Consider the following 24,370-nt stretch of genomic DNA (forward strand, 5'->3'; position numbering starts at 1 on the left):
TAGGCAGAAAAAAAAACTGTGGCTGCATGAGGCAGAGAGGGATGTACCTGGGAGGTACTGTGAGAAGTGTTTTAACACTTAAAGTGCCGTTTTCTGCCGTCAATCTCCTAGAAGGAAGGATAATACCCTAAGGTCAAGTGTCCATCTGTGAACGGAAGAGAAACAGACCAAGCACTCCGATACAGGTTCTGCACTCCCCATCACCTTAGCCAAAGACATCCTCTGGATGTGGACCACTCAGAAGACTTATGGGGGCGCTGTGCAGCACTCAATCCTTCCAGCATGGCAGCATCCACCCACCCTTCCAGCATCCACCCACCCTTCCTGCGAGGCACACCCACCTTTCCCCTCCACCGAAGCACACCCACCTTTCCCCTCCACCCTTCCTGCGAGGCACACCCACCTTTCCCTCCACCCTTCCTGCGAGGCACACCCACCTTTCCACCGAGGCACACCCACCTTTCCCTCCACCCTTCCTGCGAGGCACACCCACCTTTCCTGCGAGGCACACCCACCTTTCCCTCCACCCCTCCACCGAGGCACACCCACCTTTCCCTCCACCCTTCCTGCGAGGCACACCCACCTTTCCCTGCACAGGAATCCCCAGGAGGACATCTGACAACCTATAAGGAGCCGGGATTTGCCTGGACTTCCTCCATAGGCACAGGATGAATATTCGACCTTCACGATTAGCTGAGAACACGTTTTTCGTACAAACATAAGGTGTTTATTTCTCACAAATACTGTACAAAACTTTATATAAAAACACTGCGAGCTGCATGGCGCCACGCTACCCCCTCCCCCACCCCAACACTGACTTTATAAATTATAGGAGAACAATGTACATGTGCAGTGCAGGTCACCCACCACCGGGTGGAGCAGTGCCGGCACACAAGCAGGACTCTATGTACATGGCAGCCTCGGCTCCGGACTGTACAGATATATATATAGAATAATTATTCACATATGGACAGTTTAATACGACTGCTGAGGGTTCAGTTCATGAAGCACCAGGATCAGGAGGACCCCTCATTGGCTGGTCTTCAGTGTAGTCACCGGCTGATGTCTCGCCCTGTGTCCCAGTGTTTCAAGTTGTGATCGCTCTTCAGAGGGGAGAAGAAAGGATGTTTCAGAGCCTCAGAGAGCGACAATCGTTTGGACGGTTCGTATTCCAACATTCCTCCTATGAGATCGAAGAGCTGGCGGTGTTCTTCGCTCGACTCGTTCAACATGTACCGCTGCAAGAGGAGGGAGGAGTCAAGTCACGTGATACCATCCTATAATACCATCAGTATGGGGGCGGGGCATCCTATAGTTCTGGGTATGGGGGAGCTCTCAGATTTACACCAATCCCCCACTGTGACAGAGGTATATCGGTAGTCACTGGTGGCGGGCGCCCTTCTTACCCTCAGAGGTTTGCAGTTGTCTCGTACGTAGCGCCCCGCAGAGGAGCCGTCCTCCCAGTCCAGCCGACCGCGGTAGAAATACTTCTGCTTCCTGGAGGGGAGGAGTGACAGGTTAGATGAGCCCCCCCAAAAACACACACAGGTCAGATAAGACCCCGCACAATTTCTTACCGTGTTTTTCGGACCATCCTGGAGGGAATGGGGCCCAGAATCCTCTCCATCATAGCCAGGTGCTCCTTGTTGTCATGTGTCTGCAGAGAAGAGCGCCACCATGAGGACGGGTCAGGATGGAGGAGGGAGAAGCTGCGGTCACATATTGGGGGACACACACACACACACACACACACACTCACCTGGAAGAGGGTGAAGCCCACATAATACTCGAAAACAATACATCCGATACTCCACACGTCACATGGCTGGTTCCACCCGAGCTCTGCGGAGGGGGAGGGGCACAATGAGGTCATACAAGACTACAGAAAACACTGACTCCTCCTCCTAGAACACAGAGGACTCGGCACTTACCAAGAATGACCTCCGGCGCTCGGTAGTGACGGGTGGACACGATGGTGCTGTGGTGTTCAGTGTCAAACGTTGCGCTGCCGAAATCTACGACTCGGACGTCAGTCTTCTTCACAAATCGCTCGTCCCTCTTCTAAGAGAAACAATCGGGGACATCGTTACCAAATGTTACCCGGGGGGGGGGTCACCCCTACAATAATCCCTCCTCCCCAATGACATCACTCCTCCTCCAATAATCCCCTCCTCCCCAATGACATCACCCCTCTAATAATCCCCTCCTCCCCAATGACATCACCCCTCTAATAATCCCCTCCTCCCCAATGACATCACCCCTCTAATAATCCCCTCCTCCCCAATGACATCACCCCTCTAATAATCCCCTCCTCCCCAATGACATCACCCCTCTAATAATCTCCTCCTCCCCAATGACATCACCCCTCTAATAATCCCTCCTCCCCAATGACATCACCCCTCCAATAATCCCTCCTCCCCAATGACATCACTCCTCTAATAATCCCCTCCTCCCCAATGACATCACCCCTCTAATAATCCCCTCCTCCCCAATGACATCACCCCTCTAATAATCCCCTCCTCCCCAATGACATCACCCCTCCAATAATCCCCTCCTCCCCAATGACATCACCCCTCCAATAATCCCCTCCTCCCCAATGACATCACCCCTCTAATAATCCCCTCCTCCCCAATGACATCACCCCTCCAATAATCCCCTCCTCCCCAATGACATCACCCCTCCAATAATCCCCTCCTCCCCAATGACATCACCCCTCCAATAATCCCTCCTCCCCAATGACATCACTCCTCTAATAATCCCCTCCTCCCCAATGACATCACCCCTCTAATAATCCCCTCCTCCCCAATGACATCACCCCTCTAATAATCCCTCCTCCCCAATGACATCACTCCTCTAATAATCCCCTCCTCCCCAATGACATCACTCCTCTAATAATCCCCTCCTCCCCAATGACATCACCCCTCTAATAATCCCCTCCTCCCCAATGACATCACCCCTCTAATAATCCCTCCTCCCCAATGACATCACTCCTCTAATAATCCCCTCCTCCCCAATGACATCACTCCTCTAATAATCCCCTCCTCCCCAATGACATCACCCCTCTAATAATCCCCTCCTCCCCAATGACATCACCCCTCTAATAATCCCTCCTCCCCAATGACATCACTCCTCTAATAATCTCCTCCTCCCCAATGACATCACCCCTCTAATAATCTCCTCCTCCCCAATGACATCACCCCTCTAATAATCCCTCCTCCCCAATGACATCACCCCTCCAATAATCCCTCCTCCCCAATGACATCACTCCTCTAATAATCCCCTCCTCCCCAATGACATCACCCCTCTAATAATCCCCTCCTCCCCAATGACATCACCCCTCTAATAATCCCCTCCTCCCCAATGACATCACCCCTCCAATAATCCCCTCCTCCCCAATGACATCACCCCTCCAATAATCCCCTCCTCCCCAATGACATCACCCCTCCAATAATCCCTCCTCCCCAATGACATCACTCCTCTAATAATCCCCTCCTCCCCAATGACATCACCCCTCTAATAATCCCCTCCTCCCCAATGACATCACCCCTCTAATAATCCCTCCTCCCCAATGACATCACTCCTCTAATAATCCCCTCCTCCCCAATGACATCACTCCTCTAATAATCCCCTCCTCCCCAATGACATCACCCCTCTAATAATCCCCTCCTCCCCAATGACATCACCCCTCTAATAATCCCTCCTCCCCAATGACATCACTCCTCTAATAATCCCCTCCTCCCCAATGACATCACCCCTCTAACAATCTCCTCCTCCCCAATGACATCACTCCTCCTCCAACAATCCCCTCCTCCCCAATGACATCACCCCTCTAATAATCCCCTCCTCCCCAGTGACATCACCCCTCTAATAATCCCCTCCTCCCCAATGACATCACCCCTCTAATAATCCCCTCCTCCCCAATGACATCACCCCTCTAATAATCCCCTCCTCCCCAGTGACATCACCCCTCTAATAATCCCCTCCTCCCCAATGACATCACCCCTCTAATAATCCCCTCCTCCCCAATGACATCACTCCTCCTCCAACAATCCCCTCCTCCCCAATGACATCACCCCTCTAATAATCCCCTCCTCCCCAGTGACATCACCCCTCTAATAATCCCCTCCTCCCCAATGACATCACTCCTCTAATAATCCCCTCCTCCCCAATGACATCACTCCTCCTCCAATAATCCCCTCCTCCCCAATGACATCACCCCTCTAACAATCTCCTCCTCCCCAATGACATCACCCCTCTAATAATCCCCTCCTCCCCAATGACATCACCCCTCTAACAATCTCCTCCTCCCCAATGACATCACCCCTCTAATAATCCCCTCCTCCCCAATGACATCACCCCTCTAATAATCCCCTCCTCCCCAATGACATCACCCCTCTAATAATCCCCTCCTCCCCAATGACATCACCCCTCTAATAATCCCCTCCTCCCCAATGACATCACCCCTCTAACAATCCCCTCCTCCCCAGTGACATCACCCCTCTAACAATCTCCTCCTCCCCAATGACATCACTCCTCCTCCAACAATCCCCTCCTCCCCAATGACATCACCCCTACAATAATCCCTCCTCCCCAATGACATCACTGCTCCTCCAATAATCCCTCCTCCCCAATGACATGTGAGGTGGGTACCCACCTTCTCCACGTTGTAGGTCAGGTCGTAGTCGGAATCCACAAACAGGATGTTCTCGGGTTTCAGGTCGGTGTGAGTCAGTTTGTTGTCATGTAGAACTGCCAATCAGAGGATTTAGAATTAGGACGGACGAGGTCACACGGCACTCAGACAAGTCACATGACGCACGCGGTACTTACATTTCACCGCCACGCACAGCTGCTGAGCCATGTGCCGCACCTGGTGGATGGGGTACGGCAGGTAGTTGTTCTCTTTTAGGAAATCGAAGGTGCTGAGACCCAAAAGCTCGAAGGAGATGCACATGTGCCCGTGATAATCGAAATAATCGAACATCCGTACACAGAGACTGCGGGAAAAAAAAAAAAAAAAAAAAAAAACACACACGTTGATTATACTGACTGTCCATGCAGAGGCAGCGCCAGGAGACTGGCGGGCACAGGGGGAAGAGGCATAGATGGACGGGCACAGTAGATATAGTGTGACGGGGTATAGAAGGGGCACATCGGGTATAAGGTATAGAGTGACGGGGTATAGAAGGGGCACAGCGGGTATAAGGTATAGAGTGACTGGGTATAGAAGGGGCACATCGGGTATAAGGTACAGAGTGACGGGGTATAGAAGGGGCACATTGGGTATAAGGTATAGAGTGACGGGGTATAGAAGGGGCACAGTGGGTATAAGGTATAGAAGGGGCACAGTGGGTATAAGGTATAGAGTGACGGGGTATAGAAGGGGCACAGCGGGTATAAGGTACAGAGTGACGGGGTATAGAAGGGGCACAGTGGGTATAAGGTATAGAAGGGGCACAGTGGGTATAAGGTATAGAGTGACGGGGTATAGAAGGGGCACAGCGGGTATAAGGTACAGAGTGACGGGGTATAGAAGGGGCACAGTGGGTATAAGGTATAGAGTGACGGGGTATAGAAGGGGCACAGTGGGTATAAGGTATAGAGTGACGGGGTATAGAGTGACGGGGTATAGAAGGGGGCAGGAAAGGTAACATACTATTTGTTATCTGGGTCCTTCTCGTTGAGTTTCTCCAGCACGTTGATCTCCAGCCGCGCCGCCTCTTTGTATTTCTCGACATTTTTAATGATTTTTAGAGCCACTCGGGGGCCTGGCCTGCAGCACAACACAGAAGAGGAAAGTTATGGGTGTGTCCCGGGGGGGCAATGTTATCACCTCAGAGCTCTCATCATTTACACACAACCTGTAATTATAGAGGGCGGCACACGGATCTCACCACATCCCGCTACAAGCTCTGCGTATGGAAGAATTCTCAGTCTGCTCCACTGGCTGACCAATCACATACCTGGTACATCATCGGCCTTCAAGTGGTTATACCGGGTGCAGGCCTCACCCCGGTGCTGTTTTTTTAAACTGGCAGTCAGCTCTCTTGTAAAAGCAATCCTAGTGGCCAACTAGCTACTGGACTTCCTTTACAAGCAGTGGGAGGGTATGTGGGGACCCCCCCCCCCCCAGGGGTTTGCACATTTCTGCCCATTCTTCTTCTCTGTAAAATATCTCAAGCTCTGTCAGATTGGATGGAGAGCGTCTGATCAGCAATTTTCATGTCTTGTCCACAGATTCTCAATGGGATTTAGGTCTGGACTTCTAACACATGAATAGGCTTTGATCTATTCCATTTGTTTAGATGCAGCATTCGTTATTTCGATAATTCGAAAGAACGAAAATCCGAAAGAACAAAAACACATTTTTAATTTATATTATAATTAAAATATTAAAGTTTTAGCCATTATTATTCTTTTTTTAAATCATTTAAACAATAGGTATAAGCTTATGGACCGCAAGGATTTGCACCCTTAATGACCAGGCCATTTTTTGCGATTCGGCACTGCGTTTCTTTAACTGACAATTGCGCGACGTTGTACCCAAACAAAATTGACGTCTTTTTACCCACAAATAGAGATTTATTTTGGTGGCATTTGATCACCTCTGCTGGTTTTATTTTTTGTGCTATAAAACAAAAAGGGCGACAATTTCGAAAAATAAAATATCCAAAAAAAAAAAAATCACATTTCTTCATCAGTTTAGGCCGATATGTATTCCATTTTATAAAAAAAATATTGCAATAAGCGTATTTTGATTGGTTTGCGCAAAAGTTGTAGGATCTACAAAAAAAGTAGGGGGGGATAGATTTATGGATTTTTTTTATTTTTTACTAGTAATGGAGGTAAATCAGTAATTTTTAGCGGGACTGCAACATTGTGTCGGACAGGACACATTTTTGGTACCAGTGACATTTATATAGTGATCAGTGCTATATTATGCAGATTACTGTATAAATGTCACTGGCAGGAAAGGGGTTAACAGTTCTCTGGGAGGCGTTTATAACTTGGGGGACTGACTGGAGGGGGAGAGGGATCACGATCGCTGTTCCACGATCACCAAACGTCTGAGCGAATAACGCTACACATGCAAACTCAATCGCCCTCAAGGCGCTTTTTCCATCCGGCGTTGTCCTGATCCTTCAGAAGAGGCGGGTCTTGAGTTTTTTCCTGAAGACCCGATGGTTTTCTCCCATGCGGATGTCCGTTGGTAGAGCGTTCCATAGCCGTGGTCCTTGAACTACAAATCTTGTTTCTCCCTTGGATTTGTATTTGGGGGATGTGGAGGAGGTTTTGGTTAGATCAGTGGTCATCAACCTTGTCCTGCAGGGCCCACTAACAGGCCAGGTTTGCAAGATAACTGTACAAGATAACTGTACAAGATAATACATCACAGGTGATATCATTTGCTCCTCAGTGATTGCAGTATTCTAGACTGCATCTCCCCAAGGTAATACATAAAACCTGGCCTGTTAGTGGGCCCTGCAGGACAGGGTTGATGATCGGAGAGTGCGATCTCCTCCTGTCAGAACGGGGATCTGTTTACATTGACATATCTCTGTTCTGGCTCTGTGGAGCCAAAGCAGGTGGCCATTGCGTCTGCCCGTATCGGCTCCGCACGCCCCTCATCGCTCTTAAAGCGCCCAACGTAAACCTACGCCGATTCGCCAAGGACAGCCGACCGGCCGCAGTATAAGAACGGCGGCTGGTGCATAAGCAGTTAAATTATAGGTAGTGGAATTTCCTTTCACATGTGACTGTCAGTGAATGTAACGAATACTAATTTATCCAAAGTTACAAATTTATCCGTACGCTCGTCTGTCCGATATTTTGGATAGTTTGTAACTTCAGATAAATTTGAACATTAGTTGCGTTCACCAAGTTACGAATTATCCGAAACAAATCCCGCATAATTTGTAACTTTGGATAAATTTGTATTCGTTCACCAAAAGCCAAATTTGAAAGGAAATTCCAAAACCTATCAAGTTACTATTATTATTATTATAATAGACACTCCTTGTTTAACGACTTACCTGTTTAACGATGGCTCCGGCCCCGCTCTCCCCACCTGAACGACGCGCTGTACATCATTGTATTGTACAGTGCAGTACAGAATGTTCATTTGTGTTCTGTACTTATGCAAATTAAAACAACGTTATTGGAGTGGGAGGAGTTTGGGGTTTAGACCTTTTTATCACATACAAGAAAGAATGCTTAAAATATTGAGGACTTGCGATTCCTCGTTTAACGACCTGGTCATTAAGTGAGGAGGATCTGTGAAATAAAAATATTATAATAGAAATCTGAAATTTGTTCTTTCGGATTTTCACTCAAATTTTTTTTCTGTTAATTTGGAAGTTTTCCCCGAGAGAGCCACCCCCCCCCCATAAAATCATTCTCCACAGCGATTACCTTTTGTACCACCACCCCCTCCCTTTAGAACGTAAGCTCTACGGGGCCCTCCTGCATTGTACCGGCTCCGCTCTACGGGGCCCTCCTGCATTGTACCGGCTCCGCTCTACGGGGCCCTCCTGCATTGTACCGGCTCCGCTCTACGGGGCCCTCCTGCATTGTACCGGCTCCGCTCTACGGGGCCCTCCTGCATTGTACCGGCTCCGCTCTACATTGTAAAATCGCTGTGAGAACTGTTGGCGTTATATATAAATTGTGTAGAATATTAAACAACAACGTGGAACCTCGGATTGCGAGAAACGCGGTTAATGAGCATTTCGTAATACGAGCGCTGTGTAGTTAAAAAAATCGTAACTCACAAAACAAGCAGGATTCAGGCCAAAGCAGTGTGCAGTACCATGTTTGGCCTGAGGTGGGGGGGGGGGAGGGGCGCCAGAGCCGAGACGTTCAGAAATACACGGAAAGGCCCGTGCTGACCTCAGCAAACCTCGGAAACTGAGTCTTTCCAAGGGGCCCTCGGCCCTTTCCAAGGCTCTCTGGCGCCCCCACCTCTGGCCACATGCGGTATTGCATGCAATTGAAGTCAATGCGGAACAAATAATTTTCGTTTCCATTGCCTTCTATGGGGAAACTCACTTTGATGTGACAAAATATGGAACATTTCAAGGGGTATGAATACTTTTTCCAGTCACTGTATATTATTACGGGGGTACAATATAGACACACAATTGTTACATGTACAGGGGGGGTAATCACTCACCGTCTGTGGTCTATACACTGCACAACTCGGCCAAAGGTACCCTCGCCCAGGGTGCTGACAATCTCATCTGTGAGAAGAAGCAGAGAGAAGGCGGGGTCAGGGAGGAGGGGCCTGGGAAAGGAGGGGCGGTGACATCAGGCGGCTGGGCGTGAGCCACAATCAGTTACTCTAACGTCTTCCTGCCCTCCGTCTAGCATATATATTATATATACAGGTGGCTATATATACAGAGTATGGTAAATAATATAGAGGAGGAGGAGGAGGATGATGAGGAAGAGGAGGAGGAAGGGGAGGGGGCTTTTCTCTGCATTAATCAAACACAAAAATAAAGACAGACAGGTGTGCAGCGTCTCTGGGGGGGAGGGGGGATCTTAGAACTAGAGAGCTAAATTATGTTACGATTTGGCTGTACATCTTTCTTGTAGCCAGTCGCCGTTGCGATAGATCAGGTGACCCTCCACGTCGTCTTCCACACTCTTGGCCTGCCTGCTGCTGCTCTGGCGACTCCTCTGTTCGGGGGACCCCGTCATTCCCGGCATAACACCACCATTCCATTCACCAGCCAATCAGATTTTCAAACCAGCGGCACAAAGGTTGGTTGGTTTGGAAATTCATTCACAGTGTAGTTTGAGGTAGGAGGAGGGTGTGCAGTAGATTCCCAGCCAATTCATACGGCACATAGGAATATATAACGATAGGGATATTGCAAGGGAACAGGTCAAGATACAAATACACTAACCAGAAAATCAAAAAAATAATAAAATCAAATAAAAATAAAAAACAAAAAAACAAACAATTCTGCTTTATGTTTTCTTTTCATCTTTTGTAAAATCAGGAGCTAAAAGAGAAGAGTCTGCCCCGAGTACCCCTTTAATTACCCCCCCAGGGGGCTATACACACTACTAGGAGGGGTGGGGCCAGCTGACTATATACCCCAGGTACCTCTGTATATACACTCTACTGGGGTCACCTAACTATATACCCCCCTTACCCCTGTAATGAGGGAGCCACATACACTGGGGGAGGGGAGGGGTTGTATAGAGTAGAATGAGCCGGCATTGGACACACACATAAGGCGTATTCTGTACACAAGCCAGGCTACAAGAGACTACAGGCGTCTAGAGACTACGGGGGAGGGGGGGGACATACAGGGATATCTAGCATGCATTCAGTGAGGACTAGCCCCGCCCACCCTCTCTACCCCCAACAATACAAAAAAAAGAAAAAAAAGGAAGCATTTATGGGGGTGCACTTACCGAGACTTGCCCTAAGAGAGAAGGAAAAGGGGGGGGAGCAGATCATTCTCAGCTCCGGGGGATACTCACCGATGACGAGCGGCTATAAGACCTTGTTCTACGCTTCCTGCGCTTCTGCTTCCGCCGGCTGCTCTTCCCACTCCGGTAACTGTCCTCCCGGGAACGCCGGTAATCGTAGGAATGGCGGTACTCCGCGTCATAGTACAAGTCTCTGTCCCGGGTGTAATTGTTCCTCCGGTACGTGTCTACATATCTGCGATCGCACGCCCGTCTGTCCGATGATCGCGCGTCATAACTGAGGAGGAGACCACGGAAAGGCTTAATGTCACCGGAAGAGCCGAATGCCCATCCCCCACCCGCCACAGAAAAACCTCCACCAATCCGCCTCCCCCCCACACCTACCTCCGCGACCTTTCGTGGCAACTCTCGCCCCGCCTGTGACGCCGGTCACAGCCTCGACTGCTGCTGCTTCGCGACCTGCTTCTCCTCCGATGCTTCCGGCTTCTGTAACGCTCGTGGTAACTCCCTCGGCTCCGCCTCTCCGATGACCGGTACCGTCTGGAGTGTGGCATCTGAAATACAACCAACCAATCAATATACAGCCCGATTGCTTGTCCTACCCAACACAACCTGAAGAGGGCGCTCTTCCTGGAACCCAGGCTTCCCCATCATGTGCCAATTATACCCCAATACTCCCTCTGCTTGAAGTGTGAGGTAAGGAGACACTTACCCCAAAATGATGGACCTTCCACCCCGAGGAGATCTCCCATCACACTACAGAAGAAGGATGGACCTTCCACCCTGACATGTCCCCATCACCCTACAGAAGAAGGATGGACCTTCCACCCTGACATGTCCCCATCACCCTACAGAAGGATGGACCTTCCATATGGGAAGAAATATATCAAATGGTGTGAAGGTACAAAGATCGGTATGAGGTTGGGGGCCCTTACACAAAAATTGGTATAACAATGCTGGAGATGGTATACAGGGGATCAGTATGAAGGGGGGGGGGGGGTCTGTTACATATAGATCGTGAGTGTCCAATCTTCTGACCTTCCTGGGACATATTGGAAGAAGAGGACCTGTCTTTGGCCACACATAAAATACACAAATAATAAGGAGAGCCAGGCTGTGGCCTGGACTGGCACATGAGGGGACACATCTCACCACTCCTGTGACCGATCCTCCCCCAGCCCAGATAGACTTTTCCCTGCTATATGCCGCTTGCCACTGATCCTGGGATCTCTGTGGAACCCCCACCGGCCCTCTGTACTAGAGTAATGACCTAAAAAAGGACAGGTTGAAGTAGCTAGTCCTGAAATCCAAGATGGCGTCGCTGCGATCACACTGAAGGGGACTCCACGAGGCAGTGACAGAATGAAGGACCTGGGACCCGAAGTACCGAAGACACAGGGTAAGGAGGTCCCCAGAGAAATGGTGCATTTCATCTTCTGGGTGTATGGACTCACCGGGTCTGACAGAGCTGGACACTCACTACATACAGAGCATGCCCTTCCTGGGACACAAGCACAGGCGGCCATCTTGGCTGCACTCGGTGAGGATGAGAGAGCAGGCTGATTCTATAGTATCACCCCAAAACGACCCAGTTCAGCCCACTTTGGCAGACATCCTCAGGGCAGTGAAGGAGCAATTTGGGGGCTTTACAAAAAAAATCTGGGAACGCACCACGGCTGTGAAAAGCAGAGCAAGTGAAATTGAGAATCAATTACCCCCCATAGCAAGGGAAACCGACTCACCATACCAAATGGTGAAGGAGCCAAAGATAGGGCAGAAGATCTGGAGGATCGTCTCAGACGTAATAACATTCTCATAGGAGGTCTCTCTGAAAAAGTGGAAGGCAAAGACCCCACAGCATTCGTGGAAAGTTGGTTCCTTGAGCTTTCTGCCAAGAATGTTCTCTCTCCCCTATTTGCGGTGGAACACGCCAATAGAGCGATGATCAGGTGACAAAGTTACCGATTACAGATCTCAGGAATAAAAGGTGAATGGAGAGTGATATCGGACTCATCGGTATCTGGTTGGATGGATGGTGAATGAACTCTTGAGGTGCTCAGCAGATATTTGGGTAATTTTGCACCCGATGTTCTTCATTCTCACAGATTTTGGAGCCGCTGGACATGGAGGTGGCGGGATTGCGACGAGTGAGAAGAGAAAACGTATAAGTCAGGGATCGACAAAATCCGGGCGCCCGGTCACAACTGCGACAAGAAATTGTGACCTGGCGCCCGCCGGTAATTGAGACCGTGGCTTTGCAGCCTCAATTAGCGATCACGCGGCGGGGGAGCACAGGATCCTGTGACGGCCGGTTATTGAGGCCGCGGCCTTGTGAAGGCCCAAGCTTCCTTCTGTGACCTGGCCCCATCTGGTGGTGGCCGTTGGCATTAAAGAAAACAGCAGTCTTATGTGTTTTTTCACTGCGATCTCCTTCCCTCTAATTAGAATAAAAAATATATATAATGTTTGGGGGTTCTAACACCCTAGAGCAGTGATGGAGAACCTGGACACCCCAGATGTTTTAGAACTACATTTCCCATGATGCTTAAAGGAAAAACATTTTTTTGCCGAAATGACTATTTACAGGGTATAGAGACATAAGTTAACGGATTCCTTTTAAAAATGATTAAAAATAGATAAAAAAAAGGATTTTTGTACTCACCGTAAAATCCATTTCTCTGAGTTCATAGACGGACACAGCATCCTTTGACCTTAGGGTTATGTTCCTCCTACCAGGAGATTTTAGGCAGAATTCTTACAGCACCCAAGGTGTTAAAACTTTCCTTCATGCCGCTCCTCCCAGGGGGCGTGGCTCCCCCAGGCATAACCCACACCCTGCTTCAGCAGCTTCAGTTCGTAACAAGCAGTACAAACCAAGGAGGGGTGGGTGCTGTGTCCGTCTATGAACTCAGAGAAATGGATTTTACGGTGAGTACAAAAATCCTTTTTTCTCTTTCGTTCATAGACGGACACAGCATCCTTTGACCTTAGGGACGTCCCCAAGCAGTGTCAAAAAAACGAGGGGTGGGAAAAATAACACAGCAAACAACAGGTTACACCCCAAACAAAACCGGAGTTACTCAACGGAGGAACTCCAACCTTAAACTGCCGCCTGTAACACCCTGCGGCCGAATGAGGCATCAGAAGATGCACTCACATCCACCTTATAAAACTTTGAAAAAGTGTGGACCGACGACCAGGTCGCAGCCTTACACACCTGTAACACAGAGGCTTGGTGTCGGAAAGCCCAGGAGGCTCCAATCGCCCTGGTCGAATGCGCCGTGACCCGAAAGGGAGGCGCCCGCCCCTTCAGGGCGTAGGCCTGAAGCACAACCTGTCGGATCCACCTGGAAATGGTGGCCGACGAGACTGCCAGGCCCTTACTGGGACCGGACACAGACACGAACAGCGAGTCCGACTTCCGGAACGGAGCTGTCGCCGACAAGTAAACTCGAAGGGCCCGAACCACATCCAGAGAATGTAAAACGGCTTCCTTCGGGTTCTTCGGCTGAGGACATAATGATGGAACAACAATGTCCTCGTTAATGTGAAAGGCCGAAACGACCTTCGGAAGAAAAGAAGGTCGCGGGCGCAGCACCGCCTTATCCTGATGGATGACCAAGTAGGGGGCCTTGCAAGACAAGGCCGCCAGTTCAGACACTCGTCTGATAGAGGTAATAGCTACCAGAAAGACCACCTTCTGCGACAAAGTCAGCAAGGGGATTTCCCGAATGTCCTCAAAGGGGGCACGCTGAAGCGCCGAGAGGACCAAGTTCAAGTCCCAAGAAGGTAGCGGAGGGCGCACCGGGGGGGCCACATGCCGGACCCCCTGCACAAACGTGCGAACCAAAGAGTGCGCTGCCACGGGACGCTGAAAATAAACAGCCAGAGCAGAAATCTGACTCTTGATCGTGCTCAAGGCAAGAGCCTGGTCCACTCCCCGCTGTAGGAACAGCAGGATCCGGGACACCACGTAAGTACGGGGGTGCCACTTCATCTCCTCACACATAGAGATGTATGCTTTCCATGTACGATGATACATTTTTCGAGAAGTGGACTTCCGTGCACGTATCATGGTAGAGATTACCGGGCCCGACAGGCCCCTGTCCTTCAGTACCTGGTTCTCAACAGCCACGCCGTTAAAGCCAGTGACCGTAAAGCAGGATGGAAGATCGGGCCCTGAGACAGGAGATCTTCCCTCAGAGGCAGGCGCCAGGGGGCGTCTGCCACCAGACGTACCAGGTCCGCGTACCAAGAGCGACGCGGCCAATCTGGGGCGATCAGGATCGTTGGAATCCCTTCGGCTTCCACCCTGCGCAGCAGGCGGGGTAGGAGCCTTAGAGGAGGGAAGGCGTAAATCAGGTGATATTGACCCCAGGGAGCCACTAACGCGTCTGACGCGTCTGCCCACGGGTCCCTTGACCTGGCCACAAACCGTGGTACCTTCCGATTGAGACGGGACGCCAGAAGGTCCACGTCTGGAGTGCCCCATTTTTGACACAGGATCTGAAAAACCTCCGGGTGGAGAGACCACTCCCCTTGATCCAGAGTCGTGCGACTTAGGAAGTCGGCTTGCCAATTCAGAACTCCTGGAATGTATACCGCTGACAGGGCCGGAACGGACCTTTCGGCCCACCGAAGTATGTGAGCGACCTCCGTCGCCGCGGCCGAGCTCCTTGTGCCGCCCTGATGATTGACGTACGCCACGGCCGTGGCGTTGTCGGACTGGATCCTGACAGGACGGCCCTGCAGCTCCAGGGACCACCTGACAAGGCACAGCTTGATCGCTCGGAGCTCCAGGATATTGATCGGCAGGCGGGACTCCTCCTGAGTCCAACGCCCCTGGGCTGACTGGGTGCCCCAGACGCCCCCCCAGCCGAAGAGGCTGGCATCCGTCGTGACCACTGTCCAGCGGCACGGAAGAAAAGACTTCCCGGACCGAAGAACCGGAGACGTCAGCCACCATGCCAGGGAAGACTTGGCCAGATGGCTCAACCGAATCTGGCGATCCAGAGAAGATGGGACCCTGTCCCATCGTGACAGAATCTCCTTCTGTAGTACCCTGGTGTGGAATTGGGCATACGGAACCGCCTCGAAGGAGGCCACCATCAGACCCAGAACCCGCATGTAGAAGCGAAGAGACGACCACTTCTGGGTCGACAACTGTCTCACTGCAGATTGCAGGGTCCGCAGTTTTTTCCGATGGGAGGAACACTTTTGCCTCCCCCGAATCCAAAACCAGCCCCAGGTGTTCCAGCCTCTGGGACGGAACCAACACTGATTTTTTGAGATTCAGAAGCCAGCCGAACTCCTGCAGAGTCCGACACGTGATGGACACGTCCTCCTCTAACTCTGAGCTTGAAGAAGCTCTCAGGAGAAGGTCGTCCAGGTATCCCACGATAGCGATCCCTCGCTGCCTTAGCAAGGCCAGGATCGGGGCGAGCACCTTGGTGAACACCCGTGGTGCCGACGCCAGCCCGAACGGGAGGGCCACGAATTGATAGTGGTCCTCCCCGATCGCAAAACGCAGATACCTTTGGTGGCTTGTGCAAACGGGGACATGCAGGTATGCGTCCATGATGTCCAAGGACGCCATGAAGTCCCCCTGGTGGAGGGCCGCTATGATAGAACGGACCGACTCCATCCTGAATCGCTGCACCTTGACAAAGGAGTTGAGGGCCTTTAGGTCCAGGACAGGGCGAACCCCTCCCTTCTTGGGAACCACGAACAGATTGGAGTAGAACCCCCGAAACCGTTCCAGCGAGGGAACCGGCACAACCACCCCTCTGTCCAGAAGATCCTGGACAGCCCCGGACAGGGCTAGCCGACGATCCGGAGGAAGCTGGAGGTTGGATGGAAAAAATCTGTTTGGGGGACAAGAGAGGAACTCTATCTTGTACCCCGAGGCGACCACCTCGCAAACCCAACGGTCGGTCAGAAGAGAGTTCCACCGATCCGCGAAGTCGTGAAGCCGTCCCCCCACCCGAGACCCGGGCGGGGGCAGACCTTCATGCGGAAGCAGGCTTTTCCGCAGGCTTGTTTGGTTTGTTAAACCAGGGGCGCTTACGCCCGGCAGCAGGGGCTTTTGCCCCCTGCGGACCTTTTCCAGCCGCGCTGGGCGCACGAAAAAACCGCTTAGGGGTAGTAAAAGTAGGACCTTGCTTGCGGCGAGGTTCCTTACCCTTCCCCGACTGAGGGAGCAAGGTGCTCTTGCCTCCAGTGGCATCCTTAATGATGTCATCCAGGGATGCCCCAAAGAGCCGTACGCCCTTAAAGGGCAAATCCACCAAGGCCTTTTTCGAGGACTGGTCAGCCGACCAGCACTTCAGCCATATAAGGCGGCGCAGAACCACTGCGTAGACAGAAGCCCTGGAAAGCAAAGGAATCGAATCCATAGCCGCCTCACAGAGAAACTTCTGACCCTGAATCAACTGCTCAGCCAGGTCCCTAGAGGACTCGGAAGCACCCTGGACCTCCAGATCCTGCAGCAGGAGCTTCGCCCTTTCAGTTAGCGTCTGAGCAACCAGGGCGCCGGCCAGAGCCGGCCTTACCGCCGAACCCACCACCGAGAACAGGGAGCGGGCCACGGCCTCCACTCTCCTATCGGCGGGATCCTTGAAAGCAGGAGCCCCCTCCACAGGCAACGTAGTAGCCTTACTCAGTCTGGACACAGGAGGGTCCACCGACGGAGGAGTGACCCACTTTTTTAAAAAGTCCTCCTCCAGGGGGTAACGGGTAGCAAAGCTTTTAGGAACAGTAAAAGCCTTTTGCGGTGTATCCCATTCCTTATACAACAAATTGTCCAAATAAGGAACACAAGGGAATACCTTAGCGGTACGCGGTGGTTTGCGGAATCCAAAAGGGACTGACACCGCTGGTGTCTCCGCCACATCCTCTAAATGAAGAGTCTCACGCACCGCAGTAATAAGAGCTCCAACAAATTCCTTGTCAGCAGACTCCGCAGCAGAGTCATCCTCGCTGTCCATGTGGGTTAAGCCCGCATCCTCTGACATGACAGAACCAGAAGCAGCAACAGCGTTATCAGATTCTGCGTCAGAGATATCCCCAGAAACAGCCTCCGGGGGGGGGCGCTTTTTACCCCCCAACCGAGCACTGGCAGCTTCAAACCTGGTGAGAAAAGACTCCAGGACAGCCGACACCGATTCAACAGATGTGGCAGGGGGAGGGGCGCTTAGGGTTAATTCCGGCATTGTGAGGAATGAGGGGCCTGATTCAGGCTCCATATTGCAGCTGCCGTGTCACCCCCACTGCCAATGGCAGGAAAAAAGTCCCCCACAGGTCACCTCCCGGCCGCTAGAGCACAGTCTGGGGCCCCCTGAGACTCACCACCCCCCTGGTACAGCGCGGTCTGTGAAGGACAAGTGTGTGCTGAGGAGAAGCTGCAGCGCTGCGTCTGTCCCCTCAGATGATTCGCGGTCTTTTTTCCCCGCCGAAACGGCCACTAGAGGCCGAACTAGTGCTGAAAACGGCGCCGGCCACAAGAAAATGGCCGCCGAATAATACAAGCGCGGCTCCGGCAAAATGGCCGCCGTTGCGCAGTTTTAAAAAGACAGTGTACCCAAAAATGACAGTACACCAAAAACAGTACACAGCACACACAAAAATGCCCAGAATGTCCACCACAGTCCCCTGCAGTGACACAGAACAGCCCCAGCCATACCCGAGTAAAAAAATATGAGCCCCAGGGAAAAAAAAAAAAAAAAAAAAAAAAACCCCTGCACAGCCGTCACCCAAAGGGGAAGGAGGGAGAGGAATAAGGGAGAGAGGAAAGCAGGGGAAAACCCTCAGTCGACCTCCCAAGGGAAAACATTCCAGCCAGACCACTTACCTGAGTAAGGGGCCACTACTTACCTGTCCTGCGACTACCCGGCTGGAGGTATCCCAGACAGAACCAACGTCCGCGAACGGCATGGCTGTCAGCCAGACACACTGTGACAAGGCCATAGAGACCGGTCATATGTGTGCCCTAGAACCGAAGTTCCCCGGCCGCCCCTGGAGCAATGGGGCCTGTCGTGGACGTCCCAAAGCGGAGCTGAGGGCCGGCACACGCTCGAAGGCCGAACCTGGGGGGACTACAAGGGTCGAGGACCCAGCCTGTCACCCAGTCGGCTGTTGATAGAAGAATCGCAGGATTCAAAAATAAAAATAAAATAAAAAAGCGAGAAAAAACTCGCAAAATGCAAAAAAAAATTTTGCAAGAAAAAACTCCAGAGTCCAGGACTCCAGAGAGAGCCTGACTCTCCTGACGGTTAGGCAGAAACAAACTGAAGCTGAAGCTGCTGAAGCAGGGTGTGGGTTATGCCTGGGGGAGCCACGCCCCCTGGGAGGAGCGGCATGAAGGAAAGTTTTAACACCTTGGGTGCTGTAAGAATTCTGCCTAAAATCTCCTGGTAGGAGGAACATAACCCTAAGGTCAAAGGATGCTGTGTCCGTCTATGAACGAAAGAGAAATCAATCATTTAATGTGCCTGCAGTTTCAGTTTCGTTTTTGCATGCCGTTTCCTGCCTCTGTGATGAACAGAGAAAGAGCCAATACAGGGCAGTGATAGTTTGGAAAACGAAACTGATTGGTGCTGAGGGGTTTTTAGACGCACAGTAATCACACCTCCTTGATTAGTGACCACAGAGAGAGAGAAGCTCCCATGACTTTTTTCATCAGGAAACAGACTGTTCAGAGAAGAGAAGGATCAGAGCAAAAACGAGCAATGAGGACATGAAACCAGCACTGCAGTGAGGTAAAGGAAGCTATTTAGCTAAAAAAAAAAAAATTCCTTTAGTGACCCTTTAACTACACTGCAGAGTGCATGAGCATCATGGGAAATGTAGATCCAAAACATCTGGGGTGCCGAGGTTCCCCATCACTGCCCTAGAGAATAAAATGGCGATCGTTGCAATACTTTCTGTCACACCGTATCTGTGCAGCGGTCTTACAAGCGCACTTTTTTGGGGAAAAAATACACTTTAAAATTAAAAAAAATAAAACCGTAAAGTTAGCCCAACTTTTTTTTTATATTATGAAAGATAATGTTACGCCGAGTAAATTGATACCCAACATGTCACGCTTCAAAATTGCGTCCGCTCGTGGAATGCTGACAAACTTTTACCCTTTAAAATCTCCATAGGCGATGTTAAAAAAAATTCTACAGGTTGCCAGTTTAGAGTTACAGAGGAGGTCTAGAGATAGAATTATTGCTCTCGCTCCAACGATCGCGGCGATACCTCACATGTGTGGTTTGAACACCGTTTACATATGCGGGCGCTACTCACGTATGCGTTCGTTTCTGCGCGTGAGTTTGGCAGGACGGGGAGCGTTTTCCTAGCACCTAACTTTTTTAGCTGGCTCCTAGTAAAGAGGTCCGGTCACATCCCAAGGTGTTTGCGGAGTGGAAATGCTTCTTTACAACAAATCCACCAAAAAAATAAAGTCACCACTTGCCGACCACCCGGCTGCTGGGGTGGTCAGTCATGTTTGTCATTGTACCGGCTCCAGGTTAGGAGTGTCCTCTTCTATTTTTATTTATTATTCAGAATTTATTATAAAAGATTTTATTTTTTTAAATATTTTAATACAGGATGATAGAGAAATATATATTTATTGTTTACATTATATATATAGTACAGGATATTTTCTATTCTTCGGGACTTAGAATACCGGATAGAGACAGATATAAATATATAATTACACAGGATGTTTATTTTAATCTCCCGGGACGTGTGACGCGTCTCAGAAGACTGCAGGGAGGGGGAGGGGCAGTCTAGGTGAAGCGAGAGGAAGTGGGCGGAGCTCCGCTTGTAGTACCGAGCCCGTTTCTGACACTTGTTGTATAAAAGGTAAAATCTGTTTTCTTGATAGAAATTTACTTGGGGCCCCCCATAGGTTTTAGGTTTTAAATTAGAGCCCCTAAAGCATGAGGGGGGCTCAACCTGCGGCCCTCCAGGTACTACAATTCCCATCATGCCCAGTCATGTCGGAGTTGTACAATGTCTCGTGGGTTGTGTAGTTCTGCAACAGCTGGAGGGCTGAAGTTTGAAGACCCCTGACCTATACCATGGGGGGGGGGGGCTCAACCTGCGGCCCTCCAGCTCTTGCAGAACTACAAGTCCCATCATGCCTCTGGGTGTCATGCTTGTAACTGTCAGCCTTGCAATGCCTCATGGGACTTGTAGTTCTGCAGCAGCTGGAGGGCCGCAGGTTGAGGCCCCCCCCAAAGAATAAAATGGTGGTTGCAGCAATTGTGCGGCGCCATTCCAAATTAACTTTTTTTAGGGGGATAAATAGATATTTTTGAGTTTAATGAATTGCAGTCCGATCTCCCGCCCCCCTCATGAATAATCCCGCCCCTTGCAGACTTGTACGCACAGCGGGGGGCGTGTCTCTGTGTTGTGCGCAGGAGACGCCAACAGCTGTTCATCAATTCTGAGGTTCTGCGGCTCCGTACGGCACGAGCGCTGCGCATGCACAGAACCGGGCGGCCATTATTTCTCGGGGGGGGGGGGGGGATTCTCATCACAACACCGGGATGTTTTCTCGGGATTTACACCACATTTGCTATTTGTGTCCACCTCGGGGGAGGGGCACCAAAAATCTCCATCCGAGGAGAGAATGATCACTTAGGTGACCGGGTCTCACTCTACATACGTGTGTCACGTGACCACAGAGCCCCCATCCCCCATCTATGAGGTATTAGACGTCATATGATGATTTTCCATTGGTCTGGAACCCCTCCCCCAATACATAGAGATCATTGTGGAGAGAACGATCGGTATGAGGGGGAGGGTAGATAACGATCGGTATGAGGGGATATTATGTATATAATGATCGGTATTGTAGATAATGATCGGTATGAGGGGATATTATGTATAGAATGATCGGTATTGTATATAATGATCGGTATGAGGGGATATTATGTAGATAATGATCGGTATGAGGGGATATTATGTAGATAATGATCGGTATGAGGGGATATTATGTAGATAATGATCGGTATGAGGGGATAGTATGTAGATAATGATCGGTATGAGGGGATAGTATGTAGATAATGATCGGTATGAGGGGATAGTATGTAGATAATGATCGGTATGAGGGGATATTATGTATATAATGATCGGTATGAGGGGATATTATGTATAGAATGATCGGTATGAGGGGATATTATGTATATAATGATCGGTATTGTATATAATGATCGGTATGAGGGGATATTATGGATATAATGATCGGTATGAGGGGATAGTATGTATATAATGATCGGTATGAGGGGATATTATGTATATAATGATCGGTATGAGGGGATAGTATGTAGATAATGATCGGTATGAGGGGATAGTATGTAGATAATGATCGGTATTGTATATAATGATCGGTATGAGGGGATATTATGGATATAATGATCGGTATGAGGGGATATTATGGATATAATGATCGGTATGAGGGGATATTATGTATAGAATGATCGGTATGAGGGGATATTATGTATGTAATGATCGGTATTGTATATAATGATCGGTATGAGGGGATATTATGGATATAATGATCGGTATGAGGGGATATTATGGATATAATGATCGGTATGAGGGGATATTATGTATATAATGATCGGTATGAGGGGATAGTATGTATATAATGATCGGTATGAGGGGATAGTATGTATATAATGATCGGTATGAGGGGATATTATGTATATAATGATCGGTATGAGGGGATATTATGTATATAATGATCGGTATTGTATATAATGATCGGTATGAGGGGATATTATGGATATAATGATCGGTATGAGGGGATAGTATGTATATAATGATCGGTATGAGGGGATAGTATGTATATAATGATCGGTATGAGGGGATATTATGTATAGAATGATCGGTATGAGGGGATATTATGTATATAATGATCGGTATGAGGGGATATTATGTATATAATGATCGGTATGAGGGGATATTATGTATATAACGATCGGTATGAGGGGATATTATGTATATAATGATCGGTATGAGGGGATATTATGTATATAATGATCGGTATTGTATATAATGATCGGTATGAGGGGATATTATGTATAGAATGATCGGTATGAGGGGATATTATGTATATAATGATCGGTATTGTATATAATGATCGGTATGAGGGGATATTATGGATATAATGATCGGTATGAGGGGATATTATGTATGTAATGATCGGTATGAGGGGATATTATGTATATAATGATCGGTATTGTATATAATGATCGGTATGAGGGGATATTATGGATATAATGATCGGTATGAGGGGATATTATGTATAGAATGATCGGTATGAGGGGATATTATGTATGTAATGATCGGTATGAGGGGATATTATGTATATAATGATCGGTATGAGGGGATATTATGGATATAATGATCGGTATGAGGGGATATTATGGATATAATGATCGGTATGAGGGGATATTATGTATAGAATGATCGGTATTGTATATAATGATCGGTATGAGGGGATATTATGTATATAATGATCGGTATGAGGGGATATTATGGATAGAATGATCGGTATGAGGGGATATTATGGATAGAATGATCGGTATGAGGGGATATTATGGATAGAATGATCGGTATGAGGGGATATTATGGATAGAATGATCGGTATGAGGGGATATTATGTATATAATGATCGGTATGAGGGGATATTATGGATATAATGATCGGTATGAGGGGATATTATGTATAGAATGATCGGTATGAGGGGATATTATGTATAGAATGATCGGTATGAGGGGATATTATGTATAGAATGATCGGTATGAGGGGATATTATGTATATAATGATCGGTATGAGGGGATATTATGTATATAATGATCGGTATGAGGGGATATTATGTATATAACGATCGGTATTGTATATAATGATCGGTATGAGGGGATATTATGGATATAATGATCGGTATGAGGGGATATTATGGATATAATGATCGGTATGAGGGGATAGTATGTATATAATGATCGGTATGAGGGGATATTATGGATATAATGATCGGTATGAGGGGATATTATGTATATAATGATCGGTATGAGGGGATATTATGTATATAATGATCGGTATGAGGGGATATTATGTATATAACGATCGGTATTGTATATAATGATCGGTATGAGGGGATATTATGGATATAATGATCGGTATGAGGGGATATTATGGATATAATGATCGGTATGAGGGGATATTATGTATATAATGATCGGTATGAGGGTATATTATGTATATAATGATCGGTATGAGGGGATATTATGTATATAACGATCGGTATTGTATATAATGATCGGTATGAGGGGATATTATGGATATAATGATCGGTATGAGGGGATAGTATGTATATAATGATCGGTATGAGGGGATATTATGGATATAATGATCGGTATGAGGGGATATTATGTATATAATGATCGGTATGAGGGGATAGTATGTATATAATGATCGGTATGAGGGGATATTATGTATATAACGATCGGTATGAATGGATATTATGTATATAATGATCGGTATCGTACATAGAGATCGGTAGGAGGAGGGTAGATAACGATCGGTATGAGGCGAATAGAGATCGGGACGGCGGCCATTTTGTGGTGAGGTGTCCGCCATGTTGAGGAGACACAGCGGAGTGTCGGTGATCTCCCTCCCTCCCCCGGTATATACACATATATCTCTCCCCCCTCCCCTCGGTGTATATCCCCCGCTCTCTCACCGTCCTCGCAGCCAGACCGGTTCTCTTGTCCCACAAGAAGTCCGTGATTGCGGTGCGCGCTCTCCTCACACCGTCCTTCCTTTCTCCTGACTCCGCCCACTCTGCGCGTCTCCGACCGCCGCACCGTCACTCCAGCCCGCGCCGCCCATTGGATGGAGGGCGGAGGGGCGGGGCCAGGGGCG

At 49.1% G+C, this 24,370-nt stretch overlaps 1 protein-coding gene across 1 annotated transcript; it reads right to left on the reverse strand.

Annotated features, from left to right (window-relative positions):
- Nucleotides 1-704: 704 nt before the first annotated feature.
- CLK2 (CDC like kinase 2) lies at nt 705-24,303 on the reverse strand. Its single transcript, XM_040333060.1, has 13 exons — nt 24,189-24,303; nt 10,831-11,000; nt 10,498-10,723; nt 9,585-9,681; nt 9,173-9,239; nt 5,657-5,773; nt 4,831-4,997; nt 4,655-4,749; nt 1,932-2,061; nt 1,760-1,842; nt 1,578-1,657; nt 1,407-1,497; nt 705-1,238 (listed from the first exon to the last, which is right to left on the reverse strand). Exons 2-13 carry the CDS (start codon nt 10,998-11,000, stop codon nt 1,053-1,055), a joined length of 1,509 nt encoding a protein of 502 aa, XP_040188994.1. The 5' UTR covers nt 24,189-24,303; the 3' UTR covers nt 705-1,052.
- Nucleotides 24,304-24,370: the final 67 nt, after the last annotated feature.

The sequence above is a fragment of the Rana temporaria genome, chromosome 13 (assembly GCF_905171775.1).
Source record: "Rana temporaria chromosome 13, aRanTem1.1, whole genome shotgun sequence".
NCBI lineage: Eukaryota > Metazoa > Chordata > Amphibia > Anura > Ranidae > Rana > Rana temporaria.